We start from the raw sequence: 24616 nt of genomic DNA, 5'->3' as shown, positions 1-24616 counted from the left end.
TTCATTCTAACTACTCCAGCAAATGTATAAATTTCAGATAGTAGTTAGCCAACCTGATATCACCTTGTGCAGTAGCAGCAAAATTTAATGCATATACTTTTACTTCAAAAATTCTGCTGAAGAATGGAAATAGGAGGTAGTTCACATAGCACAACCTCCATGTTCAACCCCCACTCCATCACACCCACCACCACATCTACTACTCCTCCTTTCTCTCTGTGATCTCATAGGGCTTGCTTCACCTCAGTCAAGCTCCAGTGCTTCCAGCCGGCAGCAGCACCAAGCTAACAAGTATTTGTGAGGAGAGAGAAAGAAAGAGAGAGAGGGTGAAAGGGAGGGAGAGAGAGGAAAGGGGTGAGCAGAAGCAGAAGAGAATCAGGCAGTGAGGGACCTCAGAGTATGAGCATATAGAATGAATGCGGAAAGAAAGAAGGCATAAGATAGCGATAGAAACAGAGGTGCTCAGTGCTGCACAATAGTGCCAGAAGCTGCTTTAAAAAAAGAAAGAGAGAGAGCTGGCATCATGGCAACGCTCACTGCATCATCACGACACATGGGGATGTTTGGCTGCTGCTGGTGAATACTGTGTGATGCAGAGGAGAGAGTCAAATAGGACTTCCTGGAAACCAAAGGCAAGCTAAGGAAACAGGTCAGTGACAGTCATAGAGACTCACAAAAAGCCTTTATAGTATCAAACAACACGGGCTCTGTGAGTTTTCACATTACAGGATAATGCTGATTTACAATTGTCAATAAGAATTCCCATGCCAGGGACTGGGATGTGGACATGTATGGAGAGTGGGAGGATGCGCTTACATGCAGATGTTTGAGCAGGCTTTTAGATGTGTGTGCATGTGTGTGTGTGTGTGTGTATACTCTGTCAGATCTCAACGACAGATGTTAAGGTGAAAGAAAAACCTTCTGTGGTATCAAATATACAGAAACATGTCACGGTGTCTTCTATTACAAATCTTTGATTTCATTGTTCTTTCTGAAAGTAAGAGGACAGAAGCATACGTGGGAGCCTGGAGATGGAAATTGGAACATTTTATGATACCAAGAGGGAAGAGAATGGTGGGGAATGAGGGAATACAGGAGAAGTCACAGAAAACAAAAACTGAATAGCAGCAGGTTGTAAGGGAAGGGAGACAATGCCTGTCAGCAAGGGAAAGCTTGGCCTAGCATTAAGCTATGTCGTATATGATGGAATCCAGCATCAGTCCAAGCAGTCAGCTCAACAATCTTTATGAATTTCAAATGTAACCATCAACTGTCAAAAGACACCCCTCTCCTGATTAGCTGTGCTTCCAGTATGTGGGGGAGAACTCATAGTGTGTAAAATAACCTCTTATCTCCCTCGAGAGTTGGTGTACTTTCAATTTCCTATAGAATCAACCAGTATGAAAAGAAATATCAGTTCATTAAAATTTTAATGAGCACAACACATCATCTGTGAAAAATTCTCCCCATTTTTGAGGTATCACAGAATTTGGCAAGGTCACTGGAAAACACCCAGTGGTGGGGAGACAGTTTCTGCATAAGGCAGCCAAATAACTAGACTGGATTTCTTGAAAAAAAAAATATTTAATGAGCCCAGCTTAGCAGGTTTAAAATGTAGGTTTTACATTGGTGAAATCTAAAATCGTTGTTCCTTGCTTTGTTTATTTACATGTTCAGTACAACATTTTGTATTATGTTCTTTATAATTAAGCAGTACTGTGTCCATTTCATAGTGTCAAAGATAACACAGATCCAAGACATCTGTCACTGTCAATGAATGGAAAAGACGGGGATTTATATCACCCTTTTCTGGTTTTATACTTCAATGTGCATTTACCTTTTTAACTCATATTCATGCAGTACTTTTAATGTATATAATGTAATGCATGCCCACACCTACAGCCAAATAGAGCAAGGCACTATTTATGCAACACATAACTAATGCACTACCATGCTGCCTACTATCTCATTGGACAAGAAGTTCTCGTCTTCTTGGTTTGTTGAGGAAAGTATTCTTTTGTCCAAAATAAGTCAAACATGAATGAATGGTGCTACCTGACCTGGTTTGAACATGGCCATTGGAAAGAAAGGATTCAACTTGTTAAAACAAAACAAAACAAAACAAAAAGAAATCGGCTAAGTGGCTCCAATTTTCCAGCATTATTATGAACATGGTGATGGACCTGTTCTGTATGATGACCTCCGCTTGTCAAGAAAACCTAACATGCTTGTAAACATAACTCATCAAAGCTTTGTTGAGATTTTTTGGTGCAACGATAATCCACTTGTACTGAAATACTGAAGTATCATTATGCTCTCTCACTGCTGCCTTTAGTCCCATTAGCCTTCATCACTAAATGCGTGACAGTTGTGGCTCAGTTAATCCAAGCCATCCAAAATGGTAAAATTTAGTAACATAGATCATAGATCATCTCTTTACAGTGAGCTGTAAATTCTAATTAGTTGACATTACTAAAAAGAAACATCCAAGCTGACTGCCTTAAAAACAAGCTGAATAAATGTAAGTTTTTCTATGAGAGGATTTTATTTTTGTAGTTTCAAGTTTAAGTAACAAAATTTAAACTCCACAGAATACTTAGTATTTCATACATATTGCACAGGGGATCCCGATGGCAGAAAACACATTTTGTCTGTTTACAAAGAAGCAATTATAAATAAATAAAGTAAACATAAGAAAGAGATGACCAGTTACTAGCCAACTGTTCATAGTAACTGTATTTGAAAAAACTGTAGGTAGAGAGCGAGGTAAATTTGATCAGTCTAGATGTCATAATCGTTCAATGATGAAGATACATGAAGTCGACTAATTTTGTGCCCTGGCTTTACAAGAAGAAAATAAATAAATTATATTAAAAAGCAAATATGAGAAGAAATTGTTTTTTCATCACAATAAATGAGTCACATTTGACATGTAGAACTGCACTGTGAACAAACAGATTATGACATTCTGAAACGTTCAAAGTTATAGCACAAATGAGCTCTCAAAGAAATAAAAAACCCTCCATACTTGACAATATATTTATTAGTTACTCACTGGAGAAGGAAAATTCACAGGTTTTTTGTAACAGTCCACCAGTCCTGTCGAAATACTAATAGCAACTTAGGTGTTACAGAAGTTATAGTTTGCAGTTTTTTAATGAAAGGACTCCATGAAAACAAGTTTGCTTGTGTGTTTGAAAATACAAATAATTTCCATGTCCAGTACAAATTAAATTGATGTCTTCTATAAATTTAAATGTGCTTTGCTCAGGTCTAACCAGTTGGAGGAACCACAGGATGAGTGGGATCCTGAAGAGGAAGCTTGATGATGACCCCGCCCCTTATTTGTCAGTGCAAGGGTCTGATGATGATGAGGTATCCTGCAGTGACAGTGGTAACAGCAGTGACAGCCTCAACCATTCTGTCCCCTCCAGCTTGCTGGATGGTAAGACATCACTACCACATAACTTCTGTTTTGTGTTCATTTAACAAAGTGAAATTGCTGTTGTGATCTGCAATTTGCTGACTCCTTTAATCCTCTACTTTAAACCTAATATATGTGGTGACAATTTGATTTATGAGTAAAGAAAACAATGTTTTATCTCAACTGGTTTGTGTCCTCTTTACCATTTTATGTTTAAACTGGGAGTCATATACTTTCATCTGGTGTGGAGTCCCGCAAGGATCAAGTTTGGGACCACTTTTTCTTATGTTCACTCCAGCATATAACCACAAAAGTATAAGTAGTTTTGTTGCTACATCAAGGTTGTCTTACTTAATGTTACAAAAATAGAAAAAGAAACAAAGGGGAATAAAGGCAATTAGTGTGTATAGCCTGGTCAGTATGGCTTTTTCTGTATTTGTTATACTGTTACATTACACTTTAATATGCCCTTGTTTAAAGCCTACAGTCACATAATAAGATATTTAAACTCTGTTTAAAGCTTTAGTCATGGAAACTTGTTGGCAAAAGTTATGCTTTAACTAGCATTTAGTAGCGCCTCTATCAACAAATCTTTTGGAGTTTTTTGGTTTGTTTTTTGATTTAGTAACTGTCAACCCTCTCGGTTTTAATCTTAGCCTCCATCCAGCAGCAGTCAAAGCGACTACGAGGTCATAATGTGCACTTTGAAAGCGTCACAGTCTACTATTTCAACCGGCGGCAGGGTTTTACCAGTGTACCCACACAGGGAGGCAGCACCCTGGGGATGTCACCACATCACAGTGGGGTGAGGCAATTCACTCTCAGGGAGTTTGCCATGGAACAGAAACGGAGCCACCGGAAGATGTTGAGGGACCATCTGAAAGAGGAGAAACTTAATGCCATCAAACTCAAAGTCAGTACAAGGAGTCGATGAATCTTTATTTATCCCAGGGGTTATAATTTCTGATATCCATGGTTCAGTCTTAATTTGTTTGTTTCTATTTGTTTTCCTATCCTCCAGCTGACCAAGAATGGTACTGTGTCATCTTTGGAAGCAGATACACTCACAATCGATGACATTTCTGAAGATGACCTGGATGTGGACAACACAGAGGTGGACGATTACTTTTTCCTCCAGCCTCTGACTACTAGAAGGCGCCGTACTCTTCTCCGTGCCTCTGGTGTCCGTCGCATTGATGTGGAAGAGAAGCATGAATTGCGTGCCCTGCGCATGTCCCGGGAGGAGTGTGGGTGTCGCTGCCAGGGAATATGTGATCCTGAGACCTGTGCTTGCAGCCTGGCCGGCATTAAGTGCCAGGTAAATGGAACTGTGGTGAGGCCCAGCTATAATACTAAAATGTTGTCAATGTCTGTCTGTGCAGTAAAATGTTAAATTTGGCAATTTTCATTGCATAAGTTGGCATATAAGTTTCCACCCATCCATCAGTTTTCCAGTTTAGAGTCCTGGTGTCTATCCCAAAAACCGTGAGAGGCAGGGTACAGACTCTAGAACAAGTCTGTAACCATTTTCAAATTTCACAAGTTACTTATTTAACCTTCCTGCCTTCTTGGGACCTTTTTGTGCCATTTAACACATAGCGTGTTAAATGGCTGCCATTTCCACTGTGTTCAGTGGAATATAACCAAACTTGCCACAGGATAGTTTTTACCTGTCAATGTTAATATTCCAGTGTGAATTCCTTAAATCAGCCTAAAATGGCTGAGCAGCAGAAATCCCCACACCCATCACCCTGGGGACCATTTTCTGCCCATTGACTTCCATTATAAACGCTATTTTTCAACCCCAAATTATCATCATATGATTTTATTTTTTCTTCTTTTCTTGGATGTCAATGAAGACTCAGGGCCTTGAAGTTTTAATTTTTAAATTGCAAAAAAAATGCAAAAAAAATAATGGCAGGTCAAAATGTATGTTGGTGCCAATCTTTGGTCCATCTAAAGGCCTACTTATAATGACAATCACATATTACTTCAACTGGTTTTTTGTGGAAATATTTAGTTTCGTTTTTTGGTTTTTGGGGCTTATAACACAGGGCGCTCATGTAATAACACTGGGATTTGAAGGGTTAAAACAACGAAAATATAATTAAAACTTTACATGAATATTTCAGGGAGAAGTAGTTTTACAAGGTTGGCTAATTTAAAGTGGAATAAAATATGGATATATGGTCTTTTTATGGCGTGGCTGAGAATGGTCCCTAGGGTGATGGGTGTGAGTTTTTTAAAGGATGGCAGGAGGGTTAAGCAGTTATTTTTAAGAATTATTTGAAAAACGGTCTCTGGTGCCATTTCATTGCCATTTATACCTGCATTTGTAATGGTGGATTAACAGTTGTTATTCTAAGGAGGGAAACCCTCCAAAAAACGGACGGAGCAGTGGAGCAGCCAAGGGAATAGAACTATATAAAAACTGTATCACTAAAATATAATTTATTTTACAAAAACAGTTAAAATTTTAAAATGAATTAAAACAACCGTGGCCAGGGAGAACACACAATAAAAACTAATAAAACATAAGCATTAAAAGTCCAGTGTCGTCAGCCACAACGTTAAAATCCAGGAAATCGGAGCGGGGCAAGGAAAAGCCCGGCGGCGTCACCAGCCGTTCCCGTCTGTCTCTCCACTCCAGAATACTAGAAGAGAGGAGCGGCGACAGTCACCGTTCTTTCTAGTGAGCCGGGTTACTGCAGCACGTGGGACTTACACCGGAAATGGGCATAGCTCCTAACTCTGCCCGCCGCTTTTCTGTGTCACGCCAGCACTGTGGTCTTGCCGTGGGAGGTAGGGCGCTGTCTCGCTGCCAACTAATTCCCCACCATAGCATCCTCTGGCATCCAGCTATTCCAACAGCAGCACAGCTCCCTCTGCCTCTCACGCACTAGCCATTGTATGCCCTCGCCACGTACTGCACACCAACCCACACCAACCTGCACCAACGCCGCCTGCCACCATCTACTCCGCCATCTCTCCTGCTCTGTCTCTCATGCCTCCTCTCTGTGGTCTGCCAGGCCCTCTTATTCACCTCTGTGCCCTCCCAGATGCATCCAATTAGTGATTAGAAGTGGGCAGAGTCTCACCGGGACAAGTTAATATATACAATAAAAACATGCAATAAAACCATAAGAATAAAACACTCCACATAGAAACACAGTAAAACACAGCAAACATGCAAAGCAAAACAACTTCAAAACAAAGTCCTCCCCTGGATGACACATTCTTTCAGATCACTTTCAGCTAGTCGTGTAGAAGTCAAAGTGTAAGAAGTCCCTTGTTCCCTTGGTTCATGTTTTCAGTGAACACTCTTCTGATGAGTTTGTGGTTGCAAGTTGCTGATTTCAAGTCTTACTGAATAGAACTAGATATTTATTTTCTACATGATGTTTTTATTTGTGTCCTGAAGAAAAATAAAGTTATGCTTTAGCAACAGCTAACTCTATGCATTGCTAAAGTATGAGTGTGCATTGTCCACCGTTTCACTGTCACATCCACCCCACATTTGTAACATCACATAATAAAAAACTGAGATGATGCTGATCAAAATGCTTTAGGCTACAAAACTGGGACCAGTGGCAGAGAGCTGTCACATGTCCATCTTTTATGTACAGTCTGTGCATGCTCAGATGGACGTTTTAAAGCCCCGTCCTTCTGATTCTTAGAACATCAGGAATGTTATTTTGTGTTATGCATTACTGAATTCATACAAAAAGATCTGGAGCTTTAGGCATGATAGTCTTTTTTTCAGACACATAAAAGTAAATCTTGAGTGATTAAGGTGTTCTGGCTTCACAAAGTTTGGCTGCACGCTCTTGTTTAATGATATTAATAACACTCTGAGTAGAATCTGCTGTTTCTCTTCATGCATGATCAGCTTTGATTGGCAGCTCACTTTAATTTGCTTGTGTTCTGCACTGTGTATCACTCTGTCTGTAGGTGGATCGCATGTCCTTCCCTTGTGGTTGCACCAAGGAAGGCTGCAGCAACACCACGGGACGCCTGGAGTTCAACCCGGTCCGGGTGCGCACCCACTTCCTGCACACTATCATGAAGCTGGAGCTGGAGAAGAGCCGCGAGGAGCACTATCAGCAGACAGAGCAGCTTGTAACCAATGGCAACAGTTACCACGGAGACTCCACCTTGGTCCAGCAGCAGCAGCAGCAGCCAAACCTGCAGTTTCCACTGATGAGCAGCACGCAGCACATTCACATCATGCAGCTTCAGAACACAGGTGACACTGAGTCACATCTGGATGAGGAAGAAGAGGAAGAAGAGGCGGAGGAGGGAGAAGAGGAAGAAGATGACGACGAGGAAGAAGAAGATGAAGCTTATGATGAAGATGGCAGCAGTGTTTGCAGTGGGCTGTCGGACTGCAGCACACACAGCTTGGAAACAATTGACCCTGAGGAGGGAGAAGAAGATGAGGAGGATGAGGATGAGGAAGATGATGAGGAAGAAGAGGAGGAGGAGGAGGAAGAAGAAGAAGAAGGAGATGAAGACGATGAGGAGGAAGAGTGGGATTGTTCACTACATGGAACAAATCCTGCACCCTACTCTGTTCCACTTCCTTCTGTGATGAGTTACTCTAACAGCACACTCATGAACCTCAGTAACCTCTTCCACACCACTCCACCCATGCAGCACTATCAAAGAAACAGCTCTGTGAGCGACACGCCTGCTTTCCACAGTGAAAATGTCAGCAGCACACCCATGCTCCCCACAGTAGAGTCTGCATTAGAACTAAACACAGAACTCCACTGCCAAACAGAGCAGCACAGCACTCCTCGCCATTTCTCGGAGTCCCTGCCACTCCAAACTTGCTCACATGTAGAGACGCGTGATGCTAACACTGCCCCTGCTGGTGTACTTGATGAACAACCTCATTCAACAGACCTCCGGAACAATCCAGACTGTCATGACACTCAGGCTGAGCATCCTGCTGAGTCTGAGGAGCAGACAGGGGAGGAGAGAGCAGAGCCTGCACAGGAGGAAACAGGACCGCAGACACATGGTCAAATGACATCATCAAAGAGTGTCTGAAAAGAGAGATCAGTTAACATGTGGAAATATGCGGTCAAGAATTGAAGTTTGCTTTATTCATGATAAACGCACTTTCAAAGACAGAATGAGTCACGTATTTGACACAGAAAAAGACAGATAGATGGTACAGTGCTGTGAACATTTGTCTTCTTTACATTTTTCAGACATCAGTAAATAAACAATAAAGTTTAGAAATTATGATTTCAGTTATTAAGGGAAAAAAGGTATCCAGGTCTCTATTGTCAACAATAAGAAAGACAGTATTGCAAAGATAGCATCTGTGAGATAGTTCCAAAGAGAAAATCATCGCTAACCAAAGAGACATTGGAATTTGCCAATAAACATCTTGGTGAACCACATGATTGGTGATTTTTGGTGAAATACTCTGTGGGCTGACAAGACCAAAGTTGAAATTGTTGGAGGTTTGAGTCCTATTACATAAAAATAACACAGCATGTTATAGAAAGAACATCATACTAACTGACAAACATGGTACTGGTAGAGTGATGGTTTGGGCCTTCTTGCTGCTTCAGGACCTTGACGACTCCAAAAATCCTAAATATCTGGCCATCCGTTTGTGGCCTGAGGCTCACTCGGGTTATACTGCAGGACAAAGATCCAAAACACATCAGTAAAAACTCTGAATGGCTAAATAAAAATCCCCAAATGATGTTTTTGGAGTCGCCGAGGTGCTGAGGAGTGATTGAGGTGCTTTGGCATGAGCTTAAATGCTCAAAAAACCATTCACTGTTGCTGAATTCAAACAATTCTGCAAAGAAAAGCAAGTTTGAATTCCTCCACAGCAATGTGAAAGACTCATTGCCAGTTAGTGCAAATGTGTGAGTGCAGTTCTTGCTGCAGAGGGCGGCACAACCAGTTTTTAGGTTTAGGACGCAATTATTTTTTCACATGGTACCAAGTAAGCTTGAATAGCTTTTTTTAATCCTAATAAATGAAATCATCATTTAAATAATTGAAATTTAATTTACTCAGCTTTTCTCTGTCTAATATTAAAATTTGTTTGATGAACTGAAACATGCAAGTGTGACAAAAATGCAAAGAACAAAAACCCCAGCGGCAACTAAAGAAATCAGGAAGAGAGCAAATACTCTTTTTTTCACAGCACTGTAAAATTTAAGTTCACGTTGTCTCTAAACTGTTCTAGGAACGTCAACTTGGACTAAAGAGTATAAAAATTTAGGAAAAAGTTCATCTTTATCACTCAGTCAATCAATCAATCAGTGTTTCTGTACCTGTAACTATATAGCATACAGTTTATGGCTTGTTGTACAGTCTTTGGTCATTACCGCATGTTGGTCATTCTGGTTGTGACTGGCATCTATGACAAGTCAAAATTAGATTTGGAGGTGCTTGTTTTGTTTTGGGGGTTTTTTGTGTTGTGCCACCATCTTATTGTTGATGGTAATGATTGTTCAATTCTGTCTGTATCGCATGTGATCGGCTTACCGAAGAAGTTTATCATCTGTCAAGTGAGAGACATGAAAGTTAATCTTCCCATGTTAGCATACCTAGAACAACTTGTAGGAGTGTTTGCAGCTTGCCAAAGGGCTGGGTATGGTCACAGGCACAAGCACATGTGACTTTGGAAACTGTTTTACATCTCGTGACCGTTCACTTTCAGCTACTGTTTGGTCAGGCTTTTGCAGCTTTAAACATCTATTAGAAAGCTTTGTTCTCTAAATTACCAAGACTACAGGTGCATATGCACACAACCACTAGTAGTGCATACTAACACAAGGCCATTCCTACCCTGATTGCCAGTATGATCGCTCTGTGCTGTGCCTGGGCATATTTAAGGTGGTACAGCTGTCCTTGAGTGTGGATGCTCTTAAAATTATGGGCGGACTTGCCATAGGCTCCATTGCCTTGTCTGTACAAGGCAATGGAGCCTATGGTAAGTCCGCCCATAATTTTAAGAGCTAAGATCCTAAAAAGCAAAACTATAGGCGTGTGTTACATTGCAGGAAGGTCCCCTGCCACAGTTAGGACGAATTTTTTTTTATATTGAACCTTGAATTATTTATTCATTCTGTAGTTCAGCTTAACTTTACAAAGCTTTTTTGTGGTTTTCGTTAGAGATCTCAAGATTACTATAACAGTCAACCCTCACAACTCAAACAGCTACAGCAGGCATTTGTTTTGACTGTACAAAATAGTCAAAGACATGCCAACAGAGAGAAAATGAGCAAACAGCTTATCAGAAGACATGTAACATGGTCCGATATCTTCATTACCACCAACTCTGATTTGTATTTTGTGCTATTTTGCAAATGTTAGCATGCTAAGAAACCAAATGAAGATGACAAACATTACATAGCCTAACTGCTAAACATCAGCATGTTAGCAGTGCTGACATGTTACCATGCTGATCTTAGTATTTTGTTCAAAGCACTGCTATACACTGCTAATATACTGTACATGTCTCACCCCTAAAACTATCACAAAATGTTCACCATTAAGTTAAGCTCTTAAAAGAGCATATATTTAGATTAGAGAATGGTCTGTCTGTGCATTACTTATTAGTTTACAGTGATAATTGTGAACATCAGTGATGAAACTACTTCTGCTTTTTTCCAGTGAGAATAATCAATACTGTCAAAAACTGGGGGCCACGTGTTCTGTATCTTCCTTTTTACACAATGCACATTTTCATGAAAGTGTGAATAAAATCAATTTTAACACCCACTGTAGTTTAAGAGTTCTTTATTAATTGTGCTCTGTCTTTTGTACACTCAAAAAGTTCATAAAATCAAATTTAAATTGTGTAATTATATAATGCTGCCAGCAGGTGGCATCTATTTATTTCACTTGCATGCTGCTGATATATCTGGACATGATCATGGGTGTTAGAATACTTTTTTTTTTACATCATCAGTGTGTTCTTTTCTTCCTCAGTATAAACTGTGACATTGGTTTAGCCAAGAACCTTTGTTCCTTGTCAACGTGAAAAACACGAGGTGAACTAATTTCTTCTGCAGTGATAGCTGAAAAAAAGATCTGTAAAGCTAATCTGGACATTTAGATGTCAGCACACATCTGTGCTTTTCCATTTAGACAACAGTCTGACTAAGTGCTGTGTCATCATGCATGCAATTCGTTTTCTTTAATACACCCCACCAGTTCTTCCAGTGGACCTCTAGAGAGCAGTGGTGAGCTAGCAACACACTGACACCTTCAATGGGTGAGGCTGAGCTCAGACTGGAGAAAGAGGAAGTTCTGCATTATTGGCCAGCCTATTCATGTATAGAAATATTTTCATGGCTTGCTGCACACACAACACCTGCAGCAGGTGCTGTGTTAAGTTGAGGCTAAACAAACATTTGGCAGTCCTTCGTGATCCTCCGACAATGATGAGAACAATACACTGGATCTGAGCTGGAACAAGGCCACCATGTGACTTCTCCCATTTCTAATATAATTTAACGTGTGCTGAGGGTTGAAGGAGGGGGTGACTGCTTGTCTATTTGCCAGCAAGGTATTGTGGGTAAGCAAGCCCAGAGGCTGCTGATCAATCACAGGCAAGGGAGCTGTGATGTTAGGTTGCTAGGCAACAGGCAGGGAGAAGCACAGAGCAGCAAAGCACTGGAGGGGTTGCTGGGTGGGGGTTGTCTCAGCTCTTCACCTCTTCTTCCTGTGGGTCCCAGCACAAGATTTTCCTTCTTATACACGTCTGTGTGGATCTTGTATTCAGTAGTACTTGATTCTGCATAATGTGGGGAAGACACTGTTGTGTGGTTGGGAATCACTATGCAAGCAATTCACAACAAAAGAGAGGCTATTCATACACCAGAGATTTCAAGCGTTGGATCTTGATTAAGTCTGAATCAAAGCTACAGCTTTGGGGATTTAGACTGCATAAAAACTAGAAAATAAAAGCTTTACCCTAATTAATTTATTTGTTATTTTTAGCTAAAGGTTTAAAGTAACTACCAAAAAAATGTATGTAAGAGGTGAATAGAACACATCGATGAAGTGAATGATACGATCAACTTCATAATTTTTATAAACTAGCAGTAACCCAGGCTTTCTGAACATCTCTCAAAGTTTTTCTTTGGGTATTTGCTGCTTTTTCACTCATTTTCAGTGCAGTCCTTGTATCTGCCCATCTTTAGAGCAAGCCCTTTTCGTTGCTATGTCACTTAACACTGACCTATGAATAATAGGTTCAAAGTGTGAACCAGTATTCTGTCTACGTATAACTGACAAACCAATTTTAGGCACTTTGTTAAATTTAATAGCAGCCTGTCATGAAAAACATGTAATTTGTTCCACTTTCTTTAGTTGAATCTACAAAAGAAATGCCAGAGATATCACAGTTTTGCACACATAAAATAGTTTTTTTTCACCAACAAGGTGATTCTCAAAGAGCTATTTGGCAAAACATTTGGCATAAATCAGAAGGTGTGTGATGCTGATAAAAACTGGGGAAAATGGACAAGTGGAGGACAAAAGAAAAAGTGGCAGGCCTAAAAAAACAAACAAACTATCGACTACACATGAGTATCTAATAGTATCTGAAAGACGTGTCTTAAGTGAACCAGAGCCCAGAGAAGCCTAAGAGAATTCAACCTGTGCTGATGAATAAAGGTTGTCAAACTAAATAACCCTTCAAGCTCATTATAACTTGCTTACTTATTTCCAAAAATTGCTGTTTTACTAACCAAATATAAAGAAATGAGTGGTGGCAAACTACCATTGCACAATACTGTATTTAATAAGTGCTTTCTAAGACTTTAAAATGTGAACTGCTATGAGAATATTTTCAAGAGTCCCAGTTGTCTACATTCAACACAGATTACTTAAGCTGAAAACAGATAGTCACCTCAGCAGCAACGTCTCTATTTAAGCCTATTGAATATGCTGAGCCACTTAACTCTTTCCATCTTCATTCTAGCCTCCAAATGTGTTGTGCATGCAAAATATGCTTCCCAAAACAGGTTTTATTTTGAAAATCTAGGTGTTTACTTTTTAGTTGCCACATCTTTGGTTATAACAAAAAAAAAGTCACTTGTCACATTTTGCAAATCGATACAGTCAGGTGTAACATGTACTTGAATCACATGAAAGATCCTGTTAAACCTGTAATGCAATCATACTTCAGGTTCAGATCACAGATCAAAGAGCTGATGGCACACACATATGAGGAAACTTTTAGACCCTGAAAGAAAAGACAAGGAAGGAAGTGGAGAAAATAAACAAGCATTTACAAAAAATATGTCCTTTATTCTTTTGGCTTTGAAATTATATTACCATATGAGCGGACAGTAGTCACTTCTGGCATGCAGTTCACTAAAACACTACAAGCGCAATGAAAGATGGCTACTGATTGCTTCATGGTTTGTATCTACAGATATGGGGACCATACATGTGTTTCATCATGTGTTACAGTCATAGACAATAAAAAAGATGGACATAGCTTCCTGGTCAGAAAAAATGAAGCCAATGTGGAAGTGCCTAAAAACCTGTATTCTATCTGAAGGCCACCAGATGACGATAGCTGCGGTTGCAAAAAACACTTCCTGTCCCGTGAAGGGCTCTTTCTTGAGCTCTGTAAACACTTTGTTGCTGAGTTCATTATCTTAGTCGCTCGATTTGGGTAAATAAAAATGAATTAATTTGTAAAACTTGCTCATACCATGTTTCAAAAAACCTCATCAGTTGAATTGTCAATTACCAGTCAGTAGCCAATGAGCAAGCAGTGTCATAGTCAGACCCACCCGTTTGTCATCACATCCAATTTCTTGCAACCAAGGCTGCAACAGTGGAAACGTTCATCTCAAAGCTTCAAATCGCAACTTTGGAAACTGTTGAGTTGATGTCACAGTAGTTACGTCCATCTTTTATATTGTCAAAGGTTACAGTGCAGAATGAAAAAAAAAACTCTTCTAGAAAAATGTGAATCAACGTCAAAGACTGGAAAAATGCACTCATATCTACAGTGAAAATGTTATTTATAATCAATAGCATATAAGCAACCTGCAGACCCTAATGCACACAGACACACTCGCTCACATAAAGAGATAGATGCCTACATTCACGCAGTCCCATTCTTACATAGATAAACATATACAAATATACAGACACACTCGCCCTTTGTCTCGCACACACAAATGTGACCGTCACACATGGTATTACATAGCAGTGGGGATAAAAAGTGCTTCATCTTATACATCAAATGTGTGATGCATACTGTGAGCCCAAATATCTATAATATTTACAAACCAAACCACTACATTAAATCACACGCTCAATTTAAACATGAATGGCATACAAACATCTGTGATATTATAACCAACCTTTAATGTGATATATTGTAATGTTCTAGCTTGACAGCAGTTAGAAAGATCTTTTTAGAATATTTCATTACGTAAGGAGTTCTGGGAGGAAGTGGGGTGGAGGATAAAGGGAGGACGACAAACGTATGTGAAAGACACTGCGCTGTGAGACGAGCAGGTTTGAGTGTTATTCTCAGAGACGCGTTTTGCGAAAATGTGCTTATTTGCTTCACTGCCAGAGCCAGTGAGAAGATTATTACCACTCTTATATCTGTATAAGATATAAGAAAAAAAAAAATTAAGCCATTCGCCTTTATCTACTAAAAATGCTGCCAAACCTAAAATGAGGACGTGGGCCCAGCTAGTGAAACGACATATGGGGTTGGGATAGGAACTAACAGGTGTAGAGAATGTGTAGAGGAAAAGGGATAAAACCAGGACTTAACTTTATCATTTACTAATAAAGTAATATTATGGAGAGGTAAAAACAAAAACTAATGAACTGTGCTTAACTTAGCATGAAGACAGTAATCAGGGAGGTCAACAATGTCCAGTAACACTTTATATGAAGAGGTTTGCATAAAACTAAGATGACACCCATCGTGAACATGAGGGTTCCAACTGTTGTCATTTAGAATATTTTAATCCTAACCTGACTCTGACATTATTCCAGAAGCCTTTAACATTATCCAACATGAACCAATATAAAAACTATATTAAAGTATTCGTCGTGAAAAAACAGGGGGTAAAAAAAAAAGCTAATTAGCCTTATGTGCTAAATTGTCATATTTGATTAGGCTTGGGATTGGCAGCTGTGAAACCATTCATAATTGTGTCAATATGTTTCCTTGACCTCCAGTGGTAAACAAGGAACTGGACTGCCCATTAAACCCTAGTCTTGGACCAAAGACACCTAAAACAATGTTAACTTTGAATTAAAATAACATACGACCAAATAAAACAAATCGTTTTCCGTGCTCCCAACCAGTGTCAATTATTATTTCAGTGCCAATCCAAGACTAATGCACACCACCTCCAATACAGTTGTACCCAAAAATGCCAATCAGCACAAACTAGACAAGCACACTTGTTTAAACCACAGCAGTTAGCAGTTATAGCTTCATGAGTGAGAATAACTGATGGTGTATACATCATCATCTGGAACCTTTTTGCAGTGACTGTGCTCTGGCTTGATGGGACTATAGTTAAATTTACTAACAAAGACTTTATCAATTCCATACATGAATTTGTGTAAGGCTTCTGCTGCTATTTTATTAGTATGCTAAAATTACCTCAATTTTATATATACATACATTCTCAAACAAAAAATCTAGATGTTTGACACTTTTAGCCCGAGTCTGGCCTTCATGCTCAGTTCAGCTAACAATCCCTTGGCTCTAGCTTTATACTAAACAGATGGAAATGGGAGTGGTAGCAATTTTGTCATCAAACTCTCTATAAAAGAGCAATCAAGAGTATTTCCCAAGGAACAAGTTTCCTTTAATGCGTCTCATTCCTTTTCTTGCATACATTCAGCTTCTCTGTATTTGGAGACTTGTAATTTCTACTGAAATAGGAACAATACAGATTTCAACAATCAGTGATGGTACATCAGTAAATGCAATGTGTTTGTTCATTGCACTTTAGTGGCGTGTTCGTTATTTCAGCTTTGTATACCGTATGAACCAAGAGCATTCTGGCATTGACCCTGCATTGTACGAGTTTCAGGTGGTTGTTGTATTTTCCAGCATTGACTTAGTCTGCCCTTGGTGATTTTACAACAGTGAAAGCAGTGGACACATTCTCACGATAATGAAACAAAACAATGTAGAAAACATTCTTTCGCATTAAAAAACGAAACTGGAAACTGGAAAGGAAAATTCACAGAAGAATGTGGAGCAATTGTTAAGTGATACAGCGATTGTTAAATTCAAGACACTGGATTTATAGTAGTAGCAGCAGCACTAGCTACAGAAAACTTAACAGTACACTCAAGTGTGTCAGTAACAACAACCAATAGGAGAATCACAAGCGTTTTGCAGAGAGGCTGTTCTGTTTCCCACTCAAACTCTGGCAGTGTCTGCTGGACAGTTTGTTTTCGTATTCCCCATATATTGACATAACCACATTCCCATTCCATGCCTACATGGCACAGACTCCTCATGTTGGAACAATCAACACAAATGTGAATCTATATATCCCCTATATATATATAAGCTTTAAACAAAGTTCCCTCATGTCTCTGATGCATTCTTTTTTTGTTGTTGTTCCTTTTTAAGAAGTCTATTTCTTTCGGTCTTTCAAGTCTTTTGCTTTATTTTCTCTTTCCCTATTTTCTTTTTCGTATTTGTCCTTATCTGACTTTGTCACACTGTTATATGATGGCGGGGAGGCTGTGGAGGGGGTCATGTCCATTTTCTCTGACGTGGAGTTCTCATTGAACTTGCTGATGACCATCACATCCTTGTCAGGGTCATGCATGCCCTCTTTCAACTGCTCCTTGTAGAGGGCTGAGGCCTTCTTCATGGCCAGGCGGATCATGTAGCGCCGGAAGGCTCTCTGGATGATTATAGCAGACATTTCCTCCTGTTTGCGGCGCAACGTGGTGGTGATGGGCTCGTAAGACACCTTAGAGGGGTTGGAGGCCATAAAGCGGTCCTCCATCTGTCCGCGCAACATGTCCATTTCACCGCCTTCACCCAAAACTCTTTTAGTGAAGGCAAACAGAATATCGAGGCAGTGGATGCGCTCACCACTCACCATGGGCAGGTCCATGGAGATGAGCTGAATCATGTTAGGCTTGGGTATGCGTAGAGGTGGATCTAGAGCATCTGCAAAGTCAGAGAGTTTGCTGTACGCCACAAACTGCGTGGCATCAGGATCAAAGCGTTCCCACACTTCATAGAACATCTCAAAGTCATCCTCGCTCAGTGGCTCGGCACTCTCCTCAGTGGCCACGCTAAAGTTTTCCAGGATCACAGCAATGTACATGTTGACCACAATGAGAAAGCAGATGATGATGTAGCTGACAAAGAAGAAGATGCCTACTGATGGATTGCCACAATTGCCTTTGTAGGAGTTGCCTGGGTGCTCCAGCTGGCTCTCACAGTCAGGGTCCCTCTTGTTAAGTATGGGTGCCAGCAGGCCATCCCACCCAGCTGAGGTGGTAATCTGAAACAAACAGATCATACTGTTCCCAAAGGTCTCGAAATTGAACATGTCATCGATTCCTGCCTCCCGCTTGACATAAGCAAAGTTGGACATGCCAAAAATGGCATAGATAAACATAACAAGAAAGAGGAGGAGGCCAATGTTGAACAGGGCAGGGAGTGACATCATCAAGGCAAAGAGAAGCGTCCGGATGCCCTTGGCACCTTTGATAAGGCGGAGGATTCGGCCTATCCTGGCCAATCGTATCACTCGGAACAGTGTCGGGGACACAAAGTACTTCTCGATAACTTCAGATAAAAACATGCCTGCAAAGGAAAAAGAAGCCCCATTGGATTTTTTTGTGTTGATATAATTTTTATATTTTTTTAAACACCATCAAATGAAAAGAACTTTAGGACATCTCCTTACCTACAATCGAAAGGATCACCACCACAAAGTCAAAAATATTCCAGCCAATGGTGAAGTAATAGTGACGCAGTGAAATCATCTTGAGCACACACTCCCCAGTGAAGAGCACAATAAAGACCAGATTAATCCAGTACAGGATATGGTCCATCTCTTTCGTCTGGGCATCCGTCTCTACCATCATGGTCACCATGTTAAGGCAGATGAGGATCATGATCACGATGTCAAAGGCCTGCTTTGTGATGAAGTCAAAGACACAGCCTTGAAACGCATTCTGAAAAAAAAGAGAGACAAGGAATGAAAACAAATGAGTCATTTCACTCTGCTTGGAGTTGATTAGAAAGACCTAGGAGTCCGAGTCTCACTGTTGGTCGAGGTATAGGTTTCTGCGGCTTCTTGGACCCCAGCTTCTTCATGGCGTTGTAGTATTTCTTCTGTTCTTCAGTCATGAAGATGTCCTGACCTCCCAAGTAAAGAGAGCAAAAACTTGGTTATAACCACATACTTTGAAAAAACAAAACAAAACAAAAACCCAAAATGAATCTGGTTTTAATTTTCAGATTTTTTAAAATCAGCATTCTAGTTGTTATTATTTTGGAAATTTAGCTCATTTGTGTTTTGTTTGATGATTATATTATATTTATATATTTCCTTGTTTATTGTTGCGATTCCATTTGCTGTTACATTTTGTACATCATTTTACTCTTTCCTAAAGGCTTTAAATTTCAGCCAAAAAATTACTACACTCTATTAATCAAAGATATAGATTTCCCTCTCGGCATCATACACACTATACACATCCCACTCTCATTGCTGCTCACCGATTGCATACATATCTCAGGGGGTGGCTGGTGTCAGCACGGAACAACCATCTGTGTGATGCTTTGGAGCCACTGTACCACACCAGCCGATAACATGTCTCAGTCAGTCAAATCAGACCGGCCATCATGCAGAAACTGTCAATGTAGACCCATCCCCTCCCCGTCCTCTCCATCATAAATCTCTCGGGTGTTGTCGATTCTACTTGTTAGTCTGCATGGCTCAATGGAGGGTACATTTCCACACTGCATGTGCTACGACACTGCTCGTGCATACAGAAGCAGCTTTAGATGACCATTATTTTGTAGCTCACTGCTTTCTTTAACACAGCCCTGGGTCTACCTTAGCTATATTTGCCCTGCTTTGTACCCAGGCTGCGTGTGCTCTCTGCACAGTGTGGCACAGGACTGCTTCCTACTGGTGTTCCAATTTCAAAAGAAGCGACACTGTAATGCACTACCAAAGCTATTTGTGTCAACATTAATAAAAATAGGTGGCATTGTGGCTCAAGAGAGACACGCTCTTCTATTATATTTTATTCACGATTTTGTGTTTTCTAAGAAATATTACTGCAGGGATGTATAAGTGAGTTATCTAAGAAATCTCCATATCTGCCTTAATTGAAAATGTAGCCCATATAATTTGGTCCACAAATAAACCCCACATTAGCATTTATAACATTTACTCAACAAAAATGAGACACAGAACAAAGGTGGAAGCTTGCAGTTAACTCAACAACAACATATTTAACAAGTCTGAATTTCATTGCTGTTGTAACACGAGACATTTAATAAATCCAGAAACCAAATAAATAATCCATCATTTTATTTTTGCACAGCCATGTCTAGATGTATAATATCTAGACAACATAACACAGCTGTATGCATCTATCAAATTTGACAAATCTGCAAATACATCCCCATTTTTTTACTTAAAAAAATGTTATCCACCTCTTAAAGTGATTTAAAAAGTGATTTCATACTAAACACATTTTTGGTGTTTTGAGCAAACTATAGTTTTACATTTACGCAAAGACAGAGGAGCTACATGTCCAAAATCTGCTTGTAATTAATAAACTGGAGAGGAAAACTAGAAGGAATTGTCTCTGGTGACTAAACAGTGTGAAGATTTCACTGCAGATTGACAACACAAATTAGCTAGCTCACTGCAATTAGGAATCCTAAAAAGTCATTAGAATAAAAATGGTAACTCTCTTAAATTGAACTCTATAATGAGAATCCTTTGCTGTGTTAAGACCTAGCCAAAAAAATACAATAAATAAAGGTAATACTTTACAAATAATATAACTTAAAATGCCCAAACTGAAAGAAGCCTATAAAATATGTCGGTTTACATTAGCTGACAGAAACTATTAGTCAATATAACTTTTAAATGAAGATGTAACTTATCTTTTTCTTCTGCTGATTGAAGTTGTCGATAATGACACCAATGAAAAGGTTGAGTGTGAAGAAGGAGCCAAAGATGATGAAGATGACAAAGTAGAGGTACATGTACAAGTTTACTTCATATTTAGGCTGTTCTTCCAACTAGAAAAGTAAAAAAGAGCAAATTTAAAGTTATACCAGCTACCATAAAAATGTAATATGTAATATGATGAAAATATTAAAACATAGATTATATTAAAATATAAAAGCAAGGACTTTTCACTATGTGGAAGCAAACCTACAACTCTGTTAAACATCTACTTACATCCCGAGAGTCCACAGCTGCATACATGATGTCCATCCAACCCTTAAATGTTGCCTAAAAGCAGGTAACAGAAGAAACAGTATTTTAGCAGGAGATGGGCAGTTTCTCTATGAGAGCTAGACAAGACTGTAGAAGTCCTTAACCCATCGTCAGGACTTGTAGGTGCTCTTTTGAGCACTGCCAAAACCCTACAAAATGACCACAAAGCAACCTCCAGTAGAAACAATCAAAAATAGACTTCATGAGGATGGCCTTAGGGTTCGGCATCTTCTAGTGGCCCCTGTGCTCACTCTGCTTGGTACCGGAGCTCAAGTGGCACCTAAGTGCAGTGGCAAAGATGAAAACCAGCACAAAGAGATTTTATAGTGATGCCACAGTAATTCTACTTTAGAAACATGAACATGTTTGCATGACAGCAAACAGCTTCTGCCTCTAAACAGTTTCAGCAGCCTGACTGCTTGTACATGTTGAAGTTTGCACACTTGTCCTTTTATGTAATAAAAATAAAAGTAACGTTTATAACCATGCTGTAGACTGCGCCACTGTTTCCCTCTTCTGGCACACAGACTGAAATCAGCTGACTGTAGTGCAAGTGGAACTGATAAGTGGAATCGATAGGCAAGCAGACTAATAAGTCCAAGGAATGGAACTACAAGGTTAGCACAATTATTTTTCATTATACTCTCATAATGGCAATATAGGGCTACAGATTCTTCAGTCCTTCTCTCTTTATACATGGAAGGACCGGCTGTGTGCTTTCTTTGCTTTAGGATTTTGAACTGTGTGTGTAGGTCATCAAATTGAGACATACCACCAAATACAAATGACCTAATCCAAAAATGACCATCAAACGTCAAAATGACCTTTTGACTAAGTGGTCCTGTCAAACCTCTCACCTAACCCCAAATGGTTCTGTGTTGAAGTGTGCTGGTCAGATGGTGGCTTTGTGTTTGAGTTTACATGTTTTTCTTTTCCTGCTTGTTTTTTTTCCTCAATTTGACCAGAGTAAAATCTCCCAATCTATACGAATAAGTGGATATAGTTTACGGATGGATGGCGCCAACTGCAAGATTAAAGCTAAAGACAGACTCAAATCACAAAACAGAATTGTAGAAGTCAGACAGTTTCGGCATAAATGATTCCAAATACATATGTATACTTTGAGATTTCTGCTCTTTTCTTCTTAATGCCAATTGCAATCTAAACTCACCACTTGCAACAGAGCCAGATAGCCGGCTCCCACATTGTCAAAGTTGATTTTAACATTCTTCCAGCGGGCACTGTCATTCAAGCTCAGGCAGTCAGACTTGTTGTTGACGACTTCGCTAGGGAAGGGCTCATCCGTGGTGGCATTGACGCAGTAGTAGTACTTGCCCGCAAACAGGTTGACACCCATGATGCTGAAGATGAGCCAAAATATGAGGCAGACCAGCAGCACGTTCATGATGGAGGGGATGGCTCCCAGCAATGCATTCACCACAACCTGGGGATGTCGAAACACACAGTCTGACTCAGAACTCACCGTTTTCTCAAATCAAAGTCTGTGCTAAAGAAGGATAACTGGCCATTACAATTATCTTATCACTTAGCTGTCAGAAGCACATGTGGTCAACTGACTGGATTGAGCCAAAATGTTTATGCTTTCAGAACAAATACCAAGACTGAATCAAAAGTTAACAGTGAAGCTGTGTTACTCAGAGCTGTGATTAATAAACAGTATCTGCACACATAAAGCTCTTAACACCATACATATCTACTTAACAACATGACAGTTGGAAAGAAGAAGGTGGATAGGTGAAAAGGCTACCATTTGAAAGGTAAAAAAGCAAAACAGAAAAAAACCTTAGAGAGGCGGGATGAAGTCACAACATTTTGTTTGACTGTAAATGAAAAAAAGACACACAACAAAGAAAAAAATTACAGGTCAAAGGCACCACGCAAGCAATGCCAGAAAAACAATGCCTGAGAACAGCTATATACAGCAATCCATTAACACAATGTGAAGAAAGTCATGCAGAGAGAACAATTACAGTGTCCAACTGTAAGGAAATGATACATTTACAGAAGTTTTAAAAGCATGCAGTCTTACAGACAGGCCCCCTAAAAAGCTAAAACCTTCTTACAATACCTCTGTAAAAAGATTTATCAAGTAACATTAAAATATTGAAACACGAAAGTAAAAAAAATATGGGGGCATTTTCCCTTCAGCATATCTAAAAGCATATCTAACAAAAACACTGAGAATGTCTATACAGCTTCAGCGATACAGAGAACAAAAAGAATGTCATAAGAATTCACCTTTCTAAGGAAAATAAAGACGTAGGCTGAAAGTTCAAATGAGCATTTTTACATACCGTTTGCAAAATAAACCTATTTACGTTACATTGCCCAGAGTTAGATGATAGCAATGATATCGCTACCAAAAGTCTTTATAAGTCTTGGTCATACTGTTTTTCTTAATGGAGGATTATATGTGGAATGAAACTGGGTGCTCATTGACTAATGATCTGACAAGTCATTAATCAGTGAGCACATGCTCAGAACCTGGTGGCTGTAGTTCAGGAGGTAGAGCTTCCTGTAAAAGGGAAGTTTTTCCATCCCACTGTCGCCAAAGTGCTTGCTCATAGGGGGTCATATGATTGTTGGGTTTTTGTCTGTATGCATTATTGTAAGGGTCTACCCGACAATATAATGCACCTTGAGGCAAGTGTTGCTGTGATTTAGCGCTGTATGAATAAATTAGAAGTGAAAATTGAATTGAATAGAACAGGTCATCTACTAATCAGAAAGTTGGTGGTTTGATCTCAGGTTGCTTTTTAAAATTTAGAGCAGGTCATCATCTTTGCATGACACAGCCAGCACTCAGGTTGCAGTTAGTTATTTATATATTTTTAGGTTCTCAGACAAATCAAGCCAGAATACACTAAATTTTCTTTAAAAAGTAGAGACTTCTTAGTCTTGTTAGTAGAAACAACACGAAGCAATCATAGAGGAAAGCTCAGCTTGGGGTCGTGACATACCACTGTACTAAGTGATAGAAAGTTTGAAAGTAGCCAATCCAAGAGCATTATTCATCTCGGGCAGTCCAGTATTCCAGAATCGTAACATTTTACTGCCCGTAGCTCTCTCACGTATTTCGGGCATATTTAGGGTTTAAACTATAAAAATAGGGATTTATATGCATGTCAGAAATGTGTGTTTTTAACAATTTGCAGGTGCTCAAGGCATCGACTGTACTAACTAACAAGAGAGTGGTATTTTTTTCCCTTAACTATTGGTACATAAACAGATAAAAGTAAAACTGAATTCCATCATATTTTACAATTTAACTGAATATCTGAAACCTAGACATTTTGAAGCATATGGAAGATGTAATTGGTTGGTGTGAGAATTGATCTTAATTCTTTTTTTTCAACTTGCCCACAAACAGTATTCCTGCTGTTCTTACCCTCATGCCCTCAAACCGAGACAAGGCCCTCAGGGGCCGTAGAGCTCGCAGTGTCCTCAGAGATTTGATGGCACTAAGCTCAGAGTAGCCCAGAGCATTTGCTACCAGGCTGACCAAGGACACCTGAGAGGAGATAATATCAGATAAGCAGGGTGAAGGGTGAAAAATGAAAGGATTTCACTTGCTCTGTGCTATAATGAGTGTTAGAAAAACAACTTCAAGTAAAGAAATGACAGAACAATAAGTTAACTACAATTATGTCAGCATGGCTGTTATTAAAGTTAATTT

The 24616-nt window shown here is 39.6% G+C and overlaps 2 protein-coding genes across 2 annotated transcripts in view; one reads left to right on the top strand and one right to left on the bottom strand.

The window, feature by feature from the left end:
• The first annotated feature begins 280 nt into the window (after positions 1-280).
• On the top strand, positions 281-10310 carry LOC146642397 (uncharacterized). The gene is made up of 5 exons (XM_085399539.1): positions 281-649; positions 3272-3445; positions 4081-4337; positions 4446-4742; positions 7376-10310. Exons 2-5 carry the CDS (start codon positions 3298-3300, stop codon positions 8477-8479), a joined length of 1806 nt encoding a protein of 601 aa, XP_085255665.1. The 5' UTR covers positions 281-649; positions 3272-3297; the 3' UTR covers positions 8480-10310.
• A 3201-nt stretch (positions 10311-13511) lies between these two features.
• LOC146642396 (sodium channel protein type 2 subunit alpha-like) overlaps positions 13512-24616 on the bottom strand; it is a 40852-nt gene continuing 29747 nt past the window's right edge. The window contains exons 21-27 of the mRNA XM_085399538.1: positions 24329-24451; positions 22091-22363; positions 20881-20934; positions 20580-20717; positions 18717-18821; positions 18355-18625; positions 13512-18251 (exon numbers count right to left, since the gene is read on the bottom strand). Of these exons, the coding sequence (XP_085255664.1) occupies positions 17059-18251; positions 18355-18625; positions 18717-18821; positions 20580-20717; positions 20881-20934; positions 22091-22363; positions 24329-24451 (2157 nt within the window). The 3' untranslated portion in view covers positions 13512-17058. The remainder of the gene's footprint in view (positions 18252-18354; positions 18626-18716; positions 18822-20579; positions 20718-20880; positions 20935-22090; positions 22364-24328; positions 24452-24616) is intronic.

The sequence above is a fragment of the Rhamphochromis longiceps genome, linkage group LG23, assembly GCF_057381845.1.
Source record: "Rhamphochromis longiceps isolate RC_006_pf linkage group LG23, R_longiceps_female_GT1.1, whole genome shotgun sequence".
Lineage (NCBI taxonomy): Eukaryota > Metazoa > Chordata > Actinopteri > Cichliformes > Cichlidae > Rhamphochromis > Rhamphochromis longiceps.
Note: the sequence above shows the minus strand (reverse complement) of the source record. Positions and strands in the feature narration are given on the sequence as shown.